The following is a 17,443-nucleotide window of genomic DNA, read 5'->3' on the forward strand; positions in this document are numbered from 1 at the left end:
CAATCGGTTTCAGATTCGGCCGCCGATAAGGCCTTCAAATAGCAGTTTAAACATATAAACATGAACAGATAATTAGACAATCAAACAGATAGAATGCAATTAACTAACATATACTCAGTCAATTCAGTTTCAATTTCAGGCAGTCAGTTATCAGTTCCGTTTAGCAGTAATCGGTGATTATCGGTAATCAATCAGTCCTTAATCAGTAAACAGTATGAGGGTTGTTACAAAAATTTAAAAACATAAACTAAAATATATATTTGTTCAAGTTTAAAATATTTATATTTATATTTATTATTTATGACAATGGGATCACACATATTATAATTGAAAAAAAATTAATTAAAAAAACAATTGAAAAAAATTTAATTGGAAAAATATTTCCAATTAAATTTTTTTCCAATAATATATTTTCCCAATTAAATTTTTTTCCAATAATATATTTTCCCCATAATATATTTTTCCAATTAAATTTTTTTTCCAATTAATTTTTTTTCCAATAATATATTTTCCAATTAAATTTTTTTCCAATAATATATTTTTTCAATTAAATTTTTTTCCAATTAAATTAAATTAGAAAAAAATTTAATTGGAAAAAAAATTAATTAAAAAAACAATTGAAAAAAATTTATTTGGAAAAAAATAATATATTTTTCCAATAATATATTTATTTATTTATATTTATTTAATTTTTAAAATTTATTTATTTTTATTTTGATGTATGTGTGTGAGTGATGTGTCAGAGAGAGGGAGAGAGAGTGTGTGGTGTGGCTGTGAGTGAGTGAGTGCGTGGTTTGTGATATAAATTGGTCGTGAACTCGTGGTTCACAACCACGAGTTCAGAAGAAAAGATTTTGGTCAAAAAGCGTGCATCGAAATAGCGAGTTCAAGAAATTTTTTTTTTAATAAAATCGTGGTTTAGAACCACGAGTTTAAAAGAAATTTTTTTTTGAATAAAATCGCGTTTTGTAACCGCGATTTCTTAATCAAAATCGTTTTTCGTAACCACGAATTTAAGATTTATCAACTTTCACGCGAAACGGGAAAAAATTTGTTGAACTCGCGATTGTAAACCGCGAGTTAGCTTATTAGTTTGGGAATTCCTGTACTATTTTAGCTTATTTATGAAAATGGCCCCCAGGAATACCCTAATAAACTAAGGGTCGTTTCGCAACATTGAAAAATAATCTAAAAGTTAAAAAATTATTAAAAAAGTAAAAAAAAAATATATTAAAAAATCAAATATTTATTTTCACTCACATTATTTTTCACACATTTTTTTTATAAAAAAATAATTTATTCCAAAGATATATAATTTATTTCATCTCATATGTTGACCAAAAAACTAAAAAGCCACTAACAAGATCTTTCTCCAAACAACCTCTGAAGTAACAGCACCTAGTTCATCCATTCGACAAGAGTAGAGTGCAGGCTAGCTACATTTATATTTTTCTTTTACCGTTGTTTTTTTTTTAACCATTGGAATCATTAAAATGTATTTTTAAATCACTCCGCCAAAAGAAAGATATATATAGTCAGCTGAACGAACCCCACTAACATGATCATGTCATGTTATGGGTTGTTTTATGTAATTGAATTACAAGCATCATTCATGGACCTCACTGACTTTCAAATCACAACTAATAATAAATTGATCACGACGACCATGAATAACAGATGAAAAACAAAAAAAACTAACAAAGAATAATAGCACAAAAGACTCAAAAGACAGAAAAACCAACTGGATTATCTAATCATCAATCTCAATAAAAGCAGAACATGGTGGTGAAAACAAATAAAGCACATAAATCTCTTCCCACTGCAAATTTTGTTTCTGTCAATAGTCCCCAAAACACAGCAGAACACAAGGGCCACCCTATAAAGAAATTTAAAATAAAAATAAATTATTAGTATATAACCTTTGAGATGTGATGAAATTTGAATTATATGTGTAACAAAATATATTATTCATATGTTTGAGCTAATAATATATTATTATATTTATAGGTGTAACAAAAAGGAGTATGCTTGCACTTGCATTTGGTACCCATATATCAGAGCATTTTCAAACTTTCAAGGCAGCCTTGTGAACCATAGTTTCCTTGTGGATTTGGTGACAGCTCTTCTCCACAAGGTCAAGCAACTTCTCCAAGTTGATGGCCCATGAATTCAAACGGTCATTGCTGTCCTTCGCTGTCTGGAAGCAAACTAACCCCATTGGCCGGTCAATCTTTGCTACCAATGCTTTTGAGACAACCATATCTGAAAGATGCTTTTCAGCTTCCTGAGATACAGACACAGCAGGAACAATATTTAACGCTTCATACAGGAGATGGGGATTGAGATAACTATATGCGACTTCAATAACACCAATCACCCAAGCAAAGACATGAACAGAAGAATCATCATACAGTTGGGGAAAGTATTGCAGCAAATGAGCTTCAAAAGCATTATGCAGTAATCCAATGAACGGCAATTTCATTTAAAGAAGCTCGGTAAGTCGATTGAAATCAGTGTGCTACCTTGGGTTTTGTTGTGTAACTTGTGTTGTATTGTCTTGAAGAACCACAAATTGTTCTATACATAATTTTGCCGACCAAGAGCATCTTGAGAGGCTGGGAAGGCATAGAATAATTGTGGCCGCTGTTTAGTGCAGCACATTGTTATCAAACAAGTAGGTCAGACATTTCAGAGATTTGGGAAGGCAGCATATAGCTTATTTTGGGTTTTGCGCATTGTGTACAAGAAATAGGTCCAATGTATTTCGGCTTTAGCTGTTTGGTTGTATATTGCATTTGTGTTTTGGTTGGATGTATACTGTTAACTTGTGGTATTCTGTTGAGGGTGTTCTTCCATCAACTACCTTTACTCTTATGATGTAATGCCTGCTGTATGCCTCTAGTAAATTTGTATTTTTCCTTTTCTTTTTCTTAAAAATGCCTACTTACCCAAAAAAACAAAAAATAAAAAATAAAAAATAAAAGAATAGGAATTGGTGGATTCCTTTAATATTTATTGGGCAAAATCCACTTTACCCAAAGTCATTAACTTCGTGCCGGACAAAGTACCGTTTTGGATTTATCGCAAAAATATTATATATGTATTATAAATATTGTTTTGGAGCAAATAATTTAAAAATATAATATATTTAAGCATATAATTTAAACATCCAAAGTTGTATTGTTTTGTTGACTTAGGACAACAAAGTATATTATATAATATATAAATATATAAAATAAAACAAAAAAATCATAAATTCACTTTGCTTGGGTACTGTTCAATTCTGCCGGTATTTACGAAATTGGCTGGAACTCACAGAGAAATTAACTAGAACGGTATTGGCTTATTTGTATTATGTTTTCTCTCTGGTATGGTACGTACCGGCAGATATAGTACAGGATTGACAACTATGACTCCCTTAGGGTTTGGCCCAAGAGCACTTTACCCCCTTGTCTTTCAAAAGAAGCCAAAAAGGCCCCACGCTATTTTGGATTAAAATGCAACACTAACTTCGTTAACGGAAGATGCAAAATGACAAAAGCAACCCTCTACTGTTTTCTCTCTCTTCAATTATACATAACTTTTTCTTTTTTATCCTAATTACATACTAACTAATTAAATCACATATTAATCCAATTTCCAAATACTCTTAATTTCATAACTAAATTTCTAATGTTTAACTCAGTTTATAATCTAATAATATATATATCAAATCCAGATCCATATCCACCCATAACATCCAAATCAACGAAAAGAAAGCACCGAAATCTTCGATTACTTGGTTGATTATTTCATTGATTGATTATTTTTTTCCAATATTAAATGAATAAGGTTATGATCTTGATGATGATCCAAGACGAGAGTAACAGTGAAAACTATGGACAATCCTTCATAGAAAGTAAGAACAAGTTCAGTAGGTATCGTGAGGAGATGTTGGGTCACACCATTGGGTTCAAAATCTATGGAATTAACAATCCCTTCAAAGACACACAAAAAGGGTGTTTCCTTCGCCAGATGCAGATACATTAACAAAGCTCTAATAAATTGATTTCAATGGTGAACAGTGGAAAAGCCGTGTAAATAGATGGGTGGGGGCGGGTAAATTCTTCTTCTGAGAAGGTCTTTTTTGCCCCAGGTGCCATTTTCAACATTGAAGCTCTCTGAGCTTAAGCAAATCTTCCATGCGGCCATGCCAGTGACCACCCGAGCACATAGACCATACTCTCATAGGCATTTAGTGAGTGTGAGAGGGTAACTAGGGTCAGACAAAGCAGTGTGTAGGCTTGGCAAAGGACTTGATATATTTCACCATCTCAATCTTGGGTTGCAACACTTGGTGTGGCAGTGGTGGGTGTATTAGGGTTAGGGTTTTTAAATGGGAAGAAGATGAAGAAAGGATAAATTTGTCTTTTCACCACGAAATTTGACTTTTAACTTGATTTTTTTTGCATACCAACCAAGTCTTAAAATCAGTGCGTGTTACACAAACTCTGTCAATTTTGATGGAATTAATAACAGTAGGGATGTAAAGTACAAAATGGTCAAAAGCACATGGTGGGTCCTTGGCAATTTTTGAACGACAATAGGGTAAAGTGCTCCAAGATCAAAACACAAGGGTCTAAAATGGACTTTGCCCTTGTTTATTTATTTTTTTAATAAAAAATTTTCATTAGCAAAAAATAACCACCAAGAAGGATGCAAACCCTGTACATTTAAAAAGCCGCATCCTATGTACTATACATCCAGTGGCATGTACAAGTCACCTATAAACTGCACAAAAGAATCAATAGAAAAATGACACTCCTCTCTATCTCTCCAGAAAAAAAGAAAAAGAAAAAAATTCACAGAAATGAGCATAGATCCTTTCAACTACTAATTAGATCTCCATTGCCTTTTATTCACATAATCCACATAACACACAGCGCACCGTCTGCCAAGCCTTCCTATATTTAACTTTCTAGGATGGCAAGAACTCAATACAACAAAGAGATCTCCCACTAAATATGGCATCACCCACATGTCAACCCGAAAATCACGCATATCAAATTCCACAGCCCACTGGCCACCAGACAATAAAAAAGATGATTCACAAATTCCCAGGTCTTCTTACACTTGCAACACCCGTCAATAATCACCTCGGGTCTCTTCCTAAGGTTGTCAATGGTGAAAATAACCTCCATGGCAGTTGTCCATGTAAAGAAAGCATCCCTAGGAGCCTTATTCCTCCAAATGTCCTTCCAAGCAGCAAAATTTGTCCCCCACCACAAAGGCCCTGGTAGACAAAACTAATCAAAAAGACTCCTCACCCCGAACACCTCCAACCCAAAAAATCCTGAACTATGCTGAATTCCAAAATCATAGAGCACACTAAAAAGGGCCTCCATGGATTGAAAAGTCCCCAATCCTCTAAAGCCCTCCAAAACCAAAGATTCAACAAACGTCCTACACTAGCTTTTTTATAGAAATGATACGGAACATGACTTGAAATGGAAGACACAAGAATTTCCTAACTAATTGTTGTCGTGTTATCGTATGTGTAGAAGGAGGACAGCGTTATCATCTTCTACTAGTTTTCTACCTGTGACATGCACTTGTATGGTTGTGTTTGAATTTTTATTTTATATAAATATGATATAAATAACTACACACGGTATTTATGAATGAGAAATTTTGAAAGTATGGTACATCATAAGGTAAAAGCATAAAAGTAAAATAAATAAATAGATAACTAAATTATCAAAAATGCCAAAGAATAAAAACTTATAAAATAAATTAAATAGAATTTATATTCTCAACTGAAATGGAAAAATAAAAAATTTGGATGAAAAACAGTACAAAACGTAGACAAATAGTTGAAGATAATCAGTATTCTATTAATATATCAAAACATTTTCTGCAGATCATTTTTAAATAAGATGTCAACCATAATTAAATCAAATTTGAAAACATTGTATTAGTAGGTGATCAAATTAAATGTTTTTCAAAATAATCATAGTATTGTATTTTGTAAATATATATATTGTGTGTTTAGAGAGTTTAACCTAACTCTAGTGATTGTGATAGATTTTTTAGTTTAAACTCAATTTAATATAAATTTGACATTTTTTCATGTTGGCAATTATTGTAATGCCCTATTATAATAAAGAGACTAACTTTATCCCATACAACAATTTATGTATTTAAGTTAGCAACTTCTAGGGAACTTTTAAAAAACATACAAAAATATATATATTTAGAATGACCAAAAAAAATTATAAATAAGTGCATGCTTAGATTTTATATATGTAAAGTTTTTATGGCATAAAGGAAATCTTCTAAAAATAAGAGTAATTGAAATTAAAATTTCAAATGAAAGTTTCACACTTTTTTCCTCGTTTTTAGAAATAGCTTTCTAACACCAAAACATTTTTCCCTGAATAATTTTTTAGAGCATGACAATTTACTTATATATTATATGATTTTCATTGTGATGTAGCTAAGAAATTTTGGTGCCTATAACTCTTGATGTTCAGCATAGAGTTAGTAATGCTAGGTTCAGTTTCTTTGGAAGGTGTTTGTCTGGGTATGTGGTTCCTTTATGTTTGTGGTCAATTTGAGTAAACGGCACATTGGTTTTCTAAGTATGTGTTCCAGTTTTTATGTTGATTTATGACGTTAAGTGTGTCCCCATTTTTTGGTCCAAAGAATCATTTCCTCACTCCAATTCATTTGTATGGTTTTTGGTGCTTTATAGTGTCATGTAGATGAATGAGGATGTCATGGTAAGATTTGCATGCCTAGTATGGATATGCATAGCATCCCAGGTTTAGGCCAAGTTTGGCATGCTTGAAAAAAAGATAGAAAGTCAAAAAGTCATTATCCTATTTAAGTCACATCATCTTATTTAAGTCGCATCACCTCTCTAACACATCACTTCAAACTCAACCCAAACCCAACCCATATTTCATAAAAAGTCAAAAAGTGCACTTATTTAGATCATCCCAAACAATCCCTTAGTATGCCCTCTAGAGCCTTGCTTTACCAATCAAAATGTCAAAGACAATGAATATCTTGGCAATCATGCCTCAAATCAATGTGTGCTTCATAGATCATTGAGAAACACCAGCGTCCATCATCAAGTAATGAGTCTAATGACTTGAAAGCAATCTTTTTCCCTCTCAAGCACAAATAATATGTTTTTATGCTATTGTCTATTAAGAAGCATATAGACACTTTTACGAAGATGTGTGTCCCTGTTGTGTCTGTATCCGACACGTGTCCGAGACCAACACTCATCGGACACTTCACAACATGTGTTGAACACACATCCAAATGTGTCAATATTTTTTTAATTTTTTAGACATAAACACACTTCGTACACTTGGGGGACACAAGTGTCCATCACTTAAACACACATGAAACATATTATAAATTTGAACAAAATAACTTATAGGATACAATAATAAAAGAAAACCAATAAAGATTCATATATATGACATATAATAAATATATAAAACCATATATTTTGTGTCTTGCATTTTTTGAAAAATTAACGTGTCATTTGTCTACGTCCATGCTTCTTCAATTGTCTAAATTCTAAATATAGCTAGAGCACAACCTTTGGAATTTGTATAATCCATGAACCCATAATTCTGTTACGAAGCTTAACGAATTAGGTAACGGAAAACAAAAAATACAATTTTTTTTTAATTAGACGTGTTGGATTGGAACTGATTTTTATCTATGCAATATGTATAGTTGTGTGGGTATATAAACAAGACAAATGAGAGCTCCAATACCCACAAAGAAACATATTCAAACAAAATTTCTAAGAAAATCAGAGCTGGGTGCTAAATGGGAAAGAGGGAGAAGGAAGTGGTGCTAGTGGTGTGAAGTAAATATGCAAAAGAGAACATCACGAACATTTGACAAACAAGAAAATATTCACTTGAGAAGTTAGTAATCAGTCCCCATCATATTCAATAGGCAAACAAGTAAATATGAAAATGAGTAACTTGTCATGATATAAATTCCCAAGAATAATTTTTCAAGTGGGAAGTTAGTAATAAATCCATCATATTTCATAGGAAAACAAGTAAATAGGCAAATGAGTACATCACAAACATTTGATGACGACTATACCACAATTAAGTATTGGCATACCTGAACAATGAGACAAAGCAGCTCAGCAAGTCTCCTCAAGGTAATCCTTGAGTAATACTTTGAGACAACAAGGATGTTCTGCAAGAAACGATGTCTTGTAAATGAACCATTGCAGCATCTAATTGAAATATATAACTGAACATGAGTGAAAGATTACATGTTCTATTACTCTCTGTCTCAAATCTTCAGCTGCTTTGTCACCTAAAGAACCACCAAGCATGTTCTTTTCATTCTCAAATTCATCCTTGAATGCATTCCACAAAGCCGTCCACTGAATCACCTCCATTGTAACCAGCTGTTTCAAAAGCAACCTATGACAGAACAGAAGGGCAAGCATCAAATAGTGTTAACAGAACAAAACTATGCTCACTTTTTGTTTTTGTTTTTTTGGTTTTTTGGGGTCATTTACTATTGGTTTCAGATTGGTTAGGACACACCTAAAATGAGGAATTTCTGAAAGATCTTTATACTCCAATGTGGAATTAAGAAGGCTTGACTGCATAGGATCATGCGGTGACAAAACTAAATACCAGCATATTTTCCGCAGGACCTGCATCAAATAATTGTTAGACAAGCTGAAAAACAGTGGAGAAAGCATATTTTTCTATTTTTTCCCCCTCCTTTAGACAAAGAACAAAAAAAAAAAAAAAAAAAAAAACATAAGTTTAGTTTTGATACTGGTATCCACTGAGCAGGGTCTTCTTTGACAGAGGGAATCTCATATATTGCCTTGTAACAACGACATATTTCAAGGTAATCATTGCTGTGTGAGTAGTACCTACAGATATTGAAAGGCAACAAATTAAATTGACAACTAACTGGAAAAAAGCAAAGAAGTATAAAGCTATTCATATTCAAAGCTTTCATCTAAAACTCCTTTAACATGTCTATGTTGAGATGGTTGTCATAAATCATTTCTAGGCCAGTTCAAAAAACTACAAAGCGACCAATCCCCCCCCCCCCCCTTCCCTTCTTCTCAGCACGAGTTGGAAAATCAAAATTTTCAATTTAAGATATTTGACCAAACTTTCACCCATTGCAGAATTTTAACCAAATTTCCACAAAATTAAGTAAAACTTTCACCAAACCAAACCACACCACACCAAACTAAATTTTATGTCCAAATCGATAAGATCTATGAAGTATCGACACTTCAAAAGAAATACCGTATCACATGCAGACACAGCAGGCCCTTATTTAATTAATTTATTTTCAGGGGACACACCGGGGATACACTCGGCACATGCTAACTTGTCTTTTTCTCCCATTTTCTTTAGTGCCTATGATGAATGTTGGATGTTGAATGTTTAATATTTCTTTTCTTACATTTAAATACTTAATAGATCATCCATAAAAAAAATATATAAATTGTAAGTGTTAATTTAAAAGTGTTTTTTTTTTTAAATATAAAATTAGAGTTAGTTTTTGTTAATATTGATTGTTTGTGAATGTAATATTAATCTAGATAGCAAATAAAAATATATAAAAACATATTTCATTAGCGTATTATGCTGTGTCCGTGTCCCTATTTTTTTGAAAACACCATGTCCTGTGTCTGCATCTATATCCATACCCATGCTTCTTAGGGTGAGATCAGCTACATGAATCCTTTTCTCTCTATTCCGGCCTATCAAGGGCTATTTTCTCAGTTAAATTAGATAAAGAGAGATTTGGCCAGAGATCCCATTTTAGGGGCAATGTCATGGTCACAATTTTTTGTTGTGTTAATACATGACTGGGAAAAGACAGAAGGCATCTAGAAAACAAATTATGTCAAAATTTCAAAATAAACACAAAATTTCCAGTACTTTCCTCCAAAATGTCTGCATATTCCAACTTTCACTTTCCACTCTCTCTGATGAGGACAGGAAAGGATCATATGAGAACAAAATCAAGCATTTTTTGGGAATTTAGATTTTTGAAATTTTATCAATAGTAGAATATTAAATAGGATTTAAGTATTGGAATGTTTTATTTTTGGTGACTTTAAATTAAAGGTTTCTTGGATGTCTATAAATGGGCCATTATGTAGTAGTGTCATGTAGTTTCGAATATTGAATTGAGATACTGAGTATTGAGATTTTAGGGTTTATTTTCTTCTATTTTGGATGTGATTGTTCTTCTCACTTACATTATTTTTCTCTTTGTTGGCCGTCTTACATCATTCCTGCTCTCTAGTTTCTTTAAACTTTCTCAATATCTATCCAATCTCCAAATCATATTCGCATCTATGCATTCCTTAGGCAAACACAAACAACACTTCTAGGTATGAGATTTTTGTATTTAAAAAAGATGATTCTTATTGACTACATACACTAGATGGAACAAAAGGTAATGTGATCTATGACATAAAGTTATGGGGGTGAAAATGTAGTGTACCATGAGAAAGAGAGAGAGACTTCTGGTTCATGTGACTTCACAGAAATAATGGAACAATAAAACAGCAGGGCAAAAAGTAGGGCACTCCCATACCGTATCATTAATTCATAGTAGATTTGCTTCAACTCCAACAATGATGGAATATCAGCTGGAGCCTCTTCCACAACATTATCACCTTCTTTAGGTTTTTTCTTTTCTTTTGAAGTATTTGCATCAAAAACTCTTGCACTAATTTTTCTAGAGAGGATTTGTGCACGCACATAATCCTGGCGGTCTAAACATAAACGAACCTGCAAAATTTAAATTTCATTGATCCACCATTATATTCCCACCAAAACCCGGCCATTAGACAAGGTTACAAAATATTTAAGGGGGAAAACAAAAAAAAACAAAAAGGAAAAGGAAGGAGCCCCATACTTGTTCAAGAATGAAAGCTATTTTTTCAGTTTTTGCCATTGCACCAAATGTTTCCACCTGTATATCAATGCCATCAAAAAGTGCCAATAATGGATAAAAACAGCACCTCAACAGGAATTTATTCAGGTACATCAGAGCAGAAATAAATCTAAGAATAAAAAACTCATCCCTCATCCCTCACTTACAGCAATTTCTTGCATTAAATCAGCAGCCTCAACTATCTGCCCTTGTTCTTCCTTAAGCTTTGCAAGTTTTTTGATCAATCGCGCTCTCTCTATCTCAACATATATCTACAACATAACAGGGCCAATTGAGAAACAGAAAACATGAAATATAAACTTCACAATGAGGACAATACAATACAAAATATCTTCAAATTCAGGAAAGCATGTTCACCTTTCCTGCAGATACACAGTTAAGTGTCTTAATAAGTTCTATCTTAGTTTCAAGATCAGGTGTCTCATCAATATATTGCATCGCTTGCTGGACCATTGCAGTTACAGCCTGTGTGAAAACAACGAGGCAAGTTTATGTTATAGAGGTTAACACCAAAACAATGTCCACACTACTTTTTTATCATGAACAAAACGAAGGCAAATTACACCATTATTAACAGGATATACTTAGTTATTGAAGCAACCAAAGTTGTATAAAAAAGAATTAAAGCATGGAAAAGCTGGCTCCAAGATATTTCTTATCCCAAAAAGGAGAAAAATTAAAATGCCAAATTGAAAGACCAGGAAAGACCAAGGATTAACATTTTCAAACTAAAATAAATTTCACACAATTCCAAATTGAAACCATAGTGTGATTGTTCATGAGATAGATACACCTCATACGTATGTTCATTCATGATACACATAATTATGCAGTTACACATACAACAAGCGCTCGTGCTTGTGTCTGTCAGACACACTTCTCAGTGCATATAATTGAACAAAAATACAAACACAGGGTCCAAATATGGTACAAAACTAGTGGTATTCGGGTACCGTACATTCAAAAAATGTTAAGAATGATCACATTGTATGATAACTGGTAAGTAGGGTCGTTTCTGATGGTAAGTAGATCCTATATTTTTATCACAATGTGTGGTAACTTGGTAAGTTAATTCAGTTCTGGTGGTAAGTAGGACCAAATTCAGTGGAAAGTAGAATCATGAAAACCACTTTGTTTTCTTTCAAAAAAAAAAAAACCACCTTATTTTTGGTATCCAACTTTACTAATTACCAAACAATTTCTGAATTTTTTCTTTATCCAAATTTAATGGTTAGAGTGGTTTTTAGGTATGTTACCCAAAAGCCACATTTTTTGCACTGTAGAAAAATCCTATGAACACAAGCTTGCATACATAATAGTACACATACACGAGTATGCCGCCCAATAAACATAGGGATGATTACATTTCAATGGGATTTGAAGAAATAAATTACATTTTTAGTAGAAAATCTATTTTAATTGCAATAGATGTGGGAAGAAGAAAAATAATTACACAGTGATGACATGAAATCTACCATTTGAATGGAACAAACTAACATCTTCTTCCTTCCTTTTCCAACAGCTAAGGCTAACCACCCGTCCTCAGCCACCATTGCCGTGCCCTCCCCTACAAACCCCCATCCCTCCCCCACCCTTCACTGCCGCAATCCCTACCACCACCACCTGTCACTCCTTTACCACTCCCAACCTTTCTCCTCCCCAACCAACAACCCCTTCCCCCATTCCCTAGCCACGCCTAACCGTCCTAAACCCTCCTTCTCACAACCCCTGACCCCTGTTGTTGAACGGTGCATGGGTGCAAGTGTTAACCAGGCGCGGTGCAAGTGACAAGTGTGAGCCAGTGTTATTAAAGGCAATAAGCACACTAAAGCGCCAAGGTTTCCTGGGGTCTAGGTGCAAGGCGAGGCGCAAGCTTCATCAAAGCGAGGCTCATGTTACCAAACCAAACCAAACCAAACCAAGCCTTAAGTCCCATCAAATGGGGTTGCCTACATGAATCCTTCTTCTCCATGCGGCTCTATCAAAGGACATTTCGTTAGTCAAATTAGGTAGATTCATATCTCTATTTACAACGCTAGCCAACGTTAATCTAGGCCTACCCAATCCCCTAATACTTTCATCTACCGTCACTGCATCGCATCTCTTCACTACTGTCTCTATTGGTCTCCGTTGAATATGACCAAACCATTTCAATCGATTCTCTCTCAACTTATCTCCTATCAGTGTTACTCCTACCCATTCCCGAATATACTCATTCCTAATTTTGTCTTGTCTAGTCTTGCCACACATCCATCTTAGCATCCTTATCTCAGTAACACTCATCTTATCTACATGTTATTTCTTGGTTGCCCAACACTCCATCTCATACAACATCTCTGATCTAATAGTCGTTCTATAGAACTTACCTTTTAGTCTAGTGGATATTCGTTTATCGCATAGTACCCCAGACGCACTTCTCCAATTAAGCTATCCCATCTTAATCTTATGGGCCACATCCGCATCAATCTCCCCCGTCGTTGTGATAATCGACCCTAAATAACGAGACTTATGTTGACGATAAAAAATAGAAAATTTAATATAAGCAAATAATTCAAGGTCCAACACAAGTAAATTTAAATATTAAATATTTTAAAACATAAATACTAACAAATACCAATATTTTACCATAGACAAATAATTCAAGGTTCACATAAAACACAAACATCTAACTTACAAATCATAAACATTTGAAAATCACGAAGAAATCCACATGTCAAACCAAATAAGCATAAAAAAAGAGAAAAAGATTGAAGAGATGAAGAAGAAGAAGATCAACAATTGTTAGTCTAGTAGAAAAGAAAGCTCTATCCAATCAATGTCTTTGTATAATTACGGCTCAAAAAAGTGTTAAGTTGCAATGTATGTTTAGGAATTTAATCCCCTATAACTGCATGTAAACAAAAAAATAATGAAATTAAGTACAATCAAGGGTTGTATTTGTGATAAACAAACATTTTAAAAGCGAACAAGACATGCGCCTTGAGCCTAAGCCTAAAGCGCAGCCTTCATGCAGCTTTATGGGGCCTATCGCCTAGCCTGAGATGTTCCGGTGCGCACTAACTGCACCTTGGGCCTAGGCGCCCCTTTAATAACACTAAGTGTGACAACCCATACAATTTGCATTTGCACATATTGCACTTGCATGAAGTAGAAGTGCCATTTGCATCAAACATGTTTCGCATCAACGGAATAAGATGTGTGGGGGTCTGGTGGGTTTTTTTGGGAGCTACATTGGCTAAGGTTTGGGGGTGGGGCCTGTTTGGGAGAGAAGACAAGGGGCAAGAATGGCAGAGGAGGGGAGGGGGGTTGGTGAGGTTGGCATGGACATACCGATCGCCAAATACAGTTACAAAGTGAAAAGGAGGAGATGTGAGGGGTAGTTTGGTCAATTCATAAGGTAGATTTTACCCCTTTGTTATCCTTCTTGCCACATCTATCTATTGCAATTAAAATAATAGATTCGCACTAAAATGTAATTGACTCCCAAATCCCACTGACATGTAATTACCCAAACACATATGAGTGGATGCCAGTGATTCATCCTAGTGCACACGTGTAGGTGGTATCCAATCTTAGTTTTTTTACACAATTAAGATACAATTTACTCCCAACACAAAAAATAATGAGTACACATTTTTTATAGCAAGTATCTTCAGCACAACTATATTACTTCTTACAATTTATTTTAGTACACAAATTCAGTTTGTTATATCTCCAATACACCAACAACAGCCCAAGATAACTTTTCTTTATTTCCTTTTTGTGGTGATAACTGACAACTCATTACACCAAAATATACAAATATTATGTATTTTCACTAGATTAGTGCAGAACAAATGCAACAATAAATTATATACATATATATATGTATATATATATATATATATTTAAATCTCTTCCTGAAAAGATGGTGATATAAACTAAAGTTATGATCTCTCTCCATACCTGCTTCAACTGACCACGGCGCTTCGATAACAAGGTAATTTGGTCATTGAGGGTCTTCCATGCACGAGTTTCGAAGCAAAGCTGCAAAATATCGGTGACGGCCTTCTTGGTGCCGGCAACATCGCCTGCTAGTCTCATCTGCTTCTCCACATTCAAAAGCGACTCTATCTTCGCATCCAAATCGCCTCCAACTTCCTGAACCGCAAATCAATTGCAAAGAATAAAAAAAGGAGCTTGAGCATCCGGAAAGCATAATCGAAGAACAAAGCTTGAAATCTGGAAACAAGAAAAAACAAAAATTGAAGAGATTGAATTGAAATTACCATCTTGAATTCGAATGGGTGATTGGAATTGAGAAGTCAATGAACTAGCTTTCAAAGAGGGAAACAGCGAGTTTTGAATCTGAACACCAAGAGAGAGACAGTGCGGAGTTTTAAATGGTGTCCATGGCTTGTCGTAGGCGACAAGTATACTATATGCTAGTAAGCCAGTCTAATTTGTTATTCCAGACAGACTGGGGTGTGAAACAAAACAAAAATGATAGAGATGACTAATTTGGTAAAAGATCATTAATAATATGAAACTCAATAAAAAAAATAAAAATAAAAAATATAACACCAATATCAAATCATCAAATTATTCATAGTAGAGCCTACTATCACATCATTAATGCCAACACTCTCACTCATTTTTCCAAACAAAAAACAAAACTTTGGCAAATTACACTGGGGTGTTGGGCAGATGCTGTTTTATAGTTTTTTTTATGATAAAATTTATAAATAAAATAAAATAAATTAAAATAATTAATAAAATAAAATATTATATTAAATTCTTAATTATTTAACTTTTTCTTTTAGAAATATCATCTATTTCCCCGCATCACTTTCTCTCCTTCCACACTTAATGATATTTTTTTTATTACATTTTTTTCTTAAAATAAAATTAGCAAAATAGGCCCTTCTTCTTCAATCAAAACCTAACGTTAATTTTCCCTCTCAACTCAAACCCTAACCCTAAAATTACTACCACTCTTCATCGCCGCAGTTGCCGTAGTCGTTGCCTTTGTCGCTGCCGCCATCTCTCCCCTTATCTGTTGCTTCTTGTCGCCTCTTCTTCCACTATCGTGACCCATTTCACCTGCAAATCTAAGAACACGATCGGCGCAACCCCCATCTTCCTTCGCTTCACCCTTCTGTCGCCGCTGTTGTCGCCTCTACCCCTTTGTGACTATCGTCGCTGCTGCAGCCGCCCATCACCAGCCTTCTCTACCTCCTCATTTTCTTCTTCTTCTTCTCTGTCGCATTCCTCCTCCTCCTTCTTCTTCTTCTCTGTCGTGCGATCGTACAATCTCCAATTTTGGGCACGAGTGCCTCTCTTTCTGTCTCTCTCTCCTCCGGTGACCACCCTCCCCTGCTGCTACAACCCTTCACCGACGGAAAGAGTTGCCAGAGATGATGGCAGCGGTAAAAAGAGGCTTGGGTGAAGATGGGTGGCTAGTTTACGGTTAGAGTTTGAAAAATGAAAAAAGTAGGATATTTTTGGTATAATAGGATGTGTACTGAGTGAAAAATAATAATTCAAATTTATTAGGTGTGTGTGTTAAAGAAAGATGTAGAAAGATAGGAAGTGATGTGTGAAAATAGAAGCTCCAAAAAATCCAACTTATTTTTCAAACACAAAGGGCAAACTTCACTTTGGCTCCCTTTGGTTTGGGTCGGGTGTGGTTTACCCCCGGACATTCAGAAATCACCAAATAACTCTTATGTGGTTTATGGGCCAAAGCGCACAGTCAGCTTTTCCATCTAAATTAACGGAATGTAAGGCTCAGGCGCCTAGAAAAGAGTAAGTTGATTTTTAAGACTAAATTACCCCTCATTCACTTTCAAATTTGCAAAATATACCATTCTTTTTCCTTCTTTCTTTAATGTTTCTCTCTTTATGGTGGGTTGAAGATGAGGTTTGGTGCTAGAACTGAGAATAAAGGTATGTTTGGTTTGAGTTTGGGAGATGAGTTTTAGAGATAAAAAGTACGAAAAGTTGTTTGGTTTGGTTTTTTTCAAAAGATGTTTTGGAAAATTATTTTGATAGAGAGTTTTAGAAAAAGTGATTGATTTGATGTGTATGGGAGAGAGATTTGTTTGGAAAACTTGTAAACCAAACAAGTTTTGGAAAAAAAATTTGAGAAAATTTGTTTGGTTTGATTACTTTTGAAAACTTATTTGTAGAGAATTTTTCCCAAAAATTTTTGGGAAACACAAACCAAACAAGGCCTACATTTTTGGTCCTGAAACACAGGGTTCTACATCTACTAGGTCCAACTTGAAATATGATGAGAATACTCTTTTTGGTGGAGGCTTTGAAATAATCCCATTAGCCTCAGATGTAAGAATGCCAAGAAGAAAATCATACATGTAGGAAAATAACAAAAAAAGGAAAAAAATTTGTTTTCTACATCATTATTTTAGCAATAGCAGACACCTATGAATTATTTTAGCAATAGCAGTCAGAAATTTATATGAGA

General features: G+C 34.2%; 1 protein-coding gene across 5 annotated transcripts; it reads right to left on the bottom strand.

Moving 5' to 3' along the window:
* Nucleotides 1-1,498: 1,498 nt before the first annotated feature.
* On the bottom strand, nucleotides 1,499-16,121 carry EMB2107 (26S proteasome regulatory subunit, putative (RPN5)). 5 transcript variants are annotated; one of them, XM_028209244.2, is made up of 13 exons: nucleotides 15,983-16,121; nucleotides 15,246-15,324; nucleotides 14,923-15,117; nucleotides 11,335-11,442; nucleotides 11,124-11,228; nucleotides 10,939-10,995; nucleotides 10,615-10,811; nucleotides 8,821-8,920; nucleotides 8,580-8,692; nucleotides 8,300-8,453; nucleotides 8,143-8,220; nucleotides 2,039-2,284; nucleotides 1,499-1,876 (listed from the first exon to the last, which is right to left on the bottom strand). In XM_028209244.2, the coding sequence occupies exons 2-12, from the start codon at nucleotides 15,246-15,248 to the stop codon at nucleotides 2,066-2,068; spliced, it is 1,329 nt and encodes a 442-aa protein (XP_028065045.2). In that variant the 5' UTR covers nucleotides 15,249-15,324; nucleotides 15,983-16,121; the 3' UTR covers nucleotides 1,499-1,876; nucleotides 2,039-2,065. The 5 variants fall into 5 exon arrangements, with proteins under 5 accessions (XP_028065045.2, XP_028065044.2, XP_028065047.2 ...); XM_028209243.2 differs by having other exon boundaries at nucleotides 15,949-16,086; XM_028209246.2 differs by lacking the exon at nucleotides 15,983-16,121 and having other exon boundaries at nucleotides 2,048-2,284; nucleotides 15,246-15,460.
* Between the last annotated feature and the right edge of the window lie 1,322 nt (nucleotides 16,122-17,443).

The sequence above is a fragment of the Camellia sinensis genome, chromosome 4 (genome assembly GCF_055761805.1).
Source record: "Camellia sinensis isolate YWXY chromosome 4, ASM5576180v1, whole genome shotgun sequence".
Classification (NCBI taxonomy): Eukaryota; Viridiplantae; Streptophyta; class Magnoliopsida; order Ericales; family Theaceae; genus Camellia; species Camellia sinensis.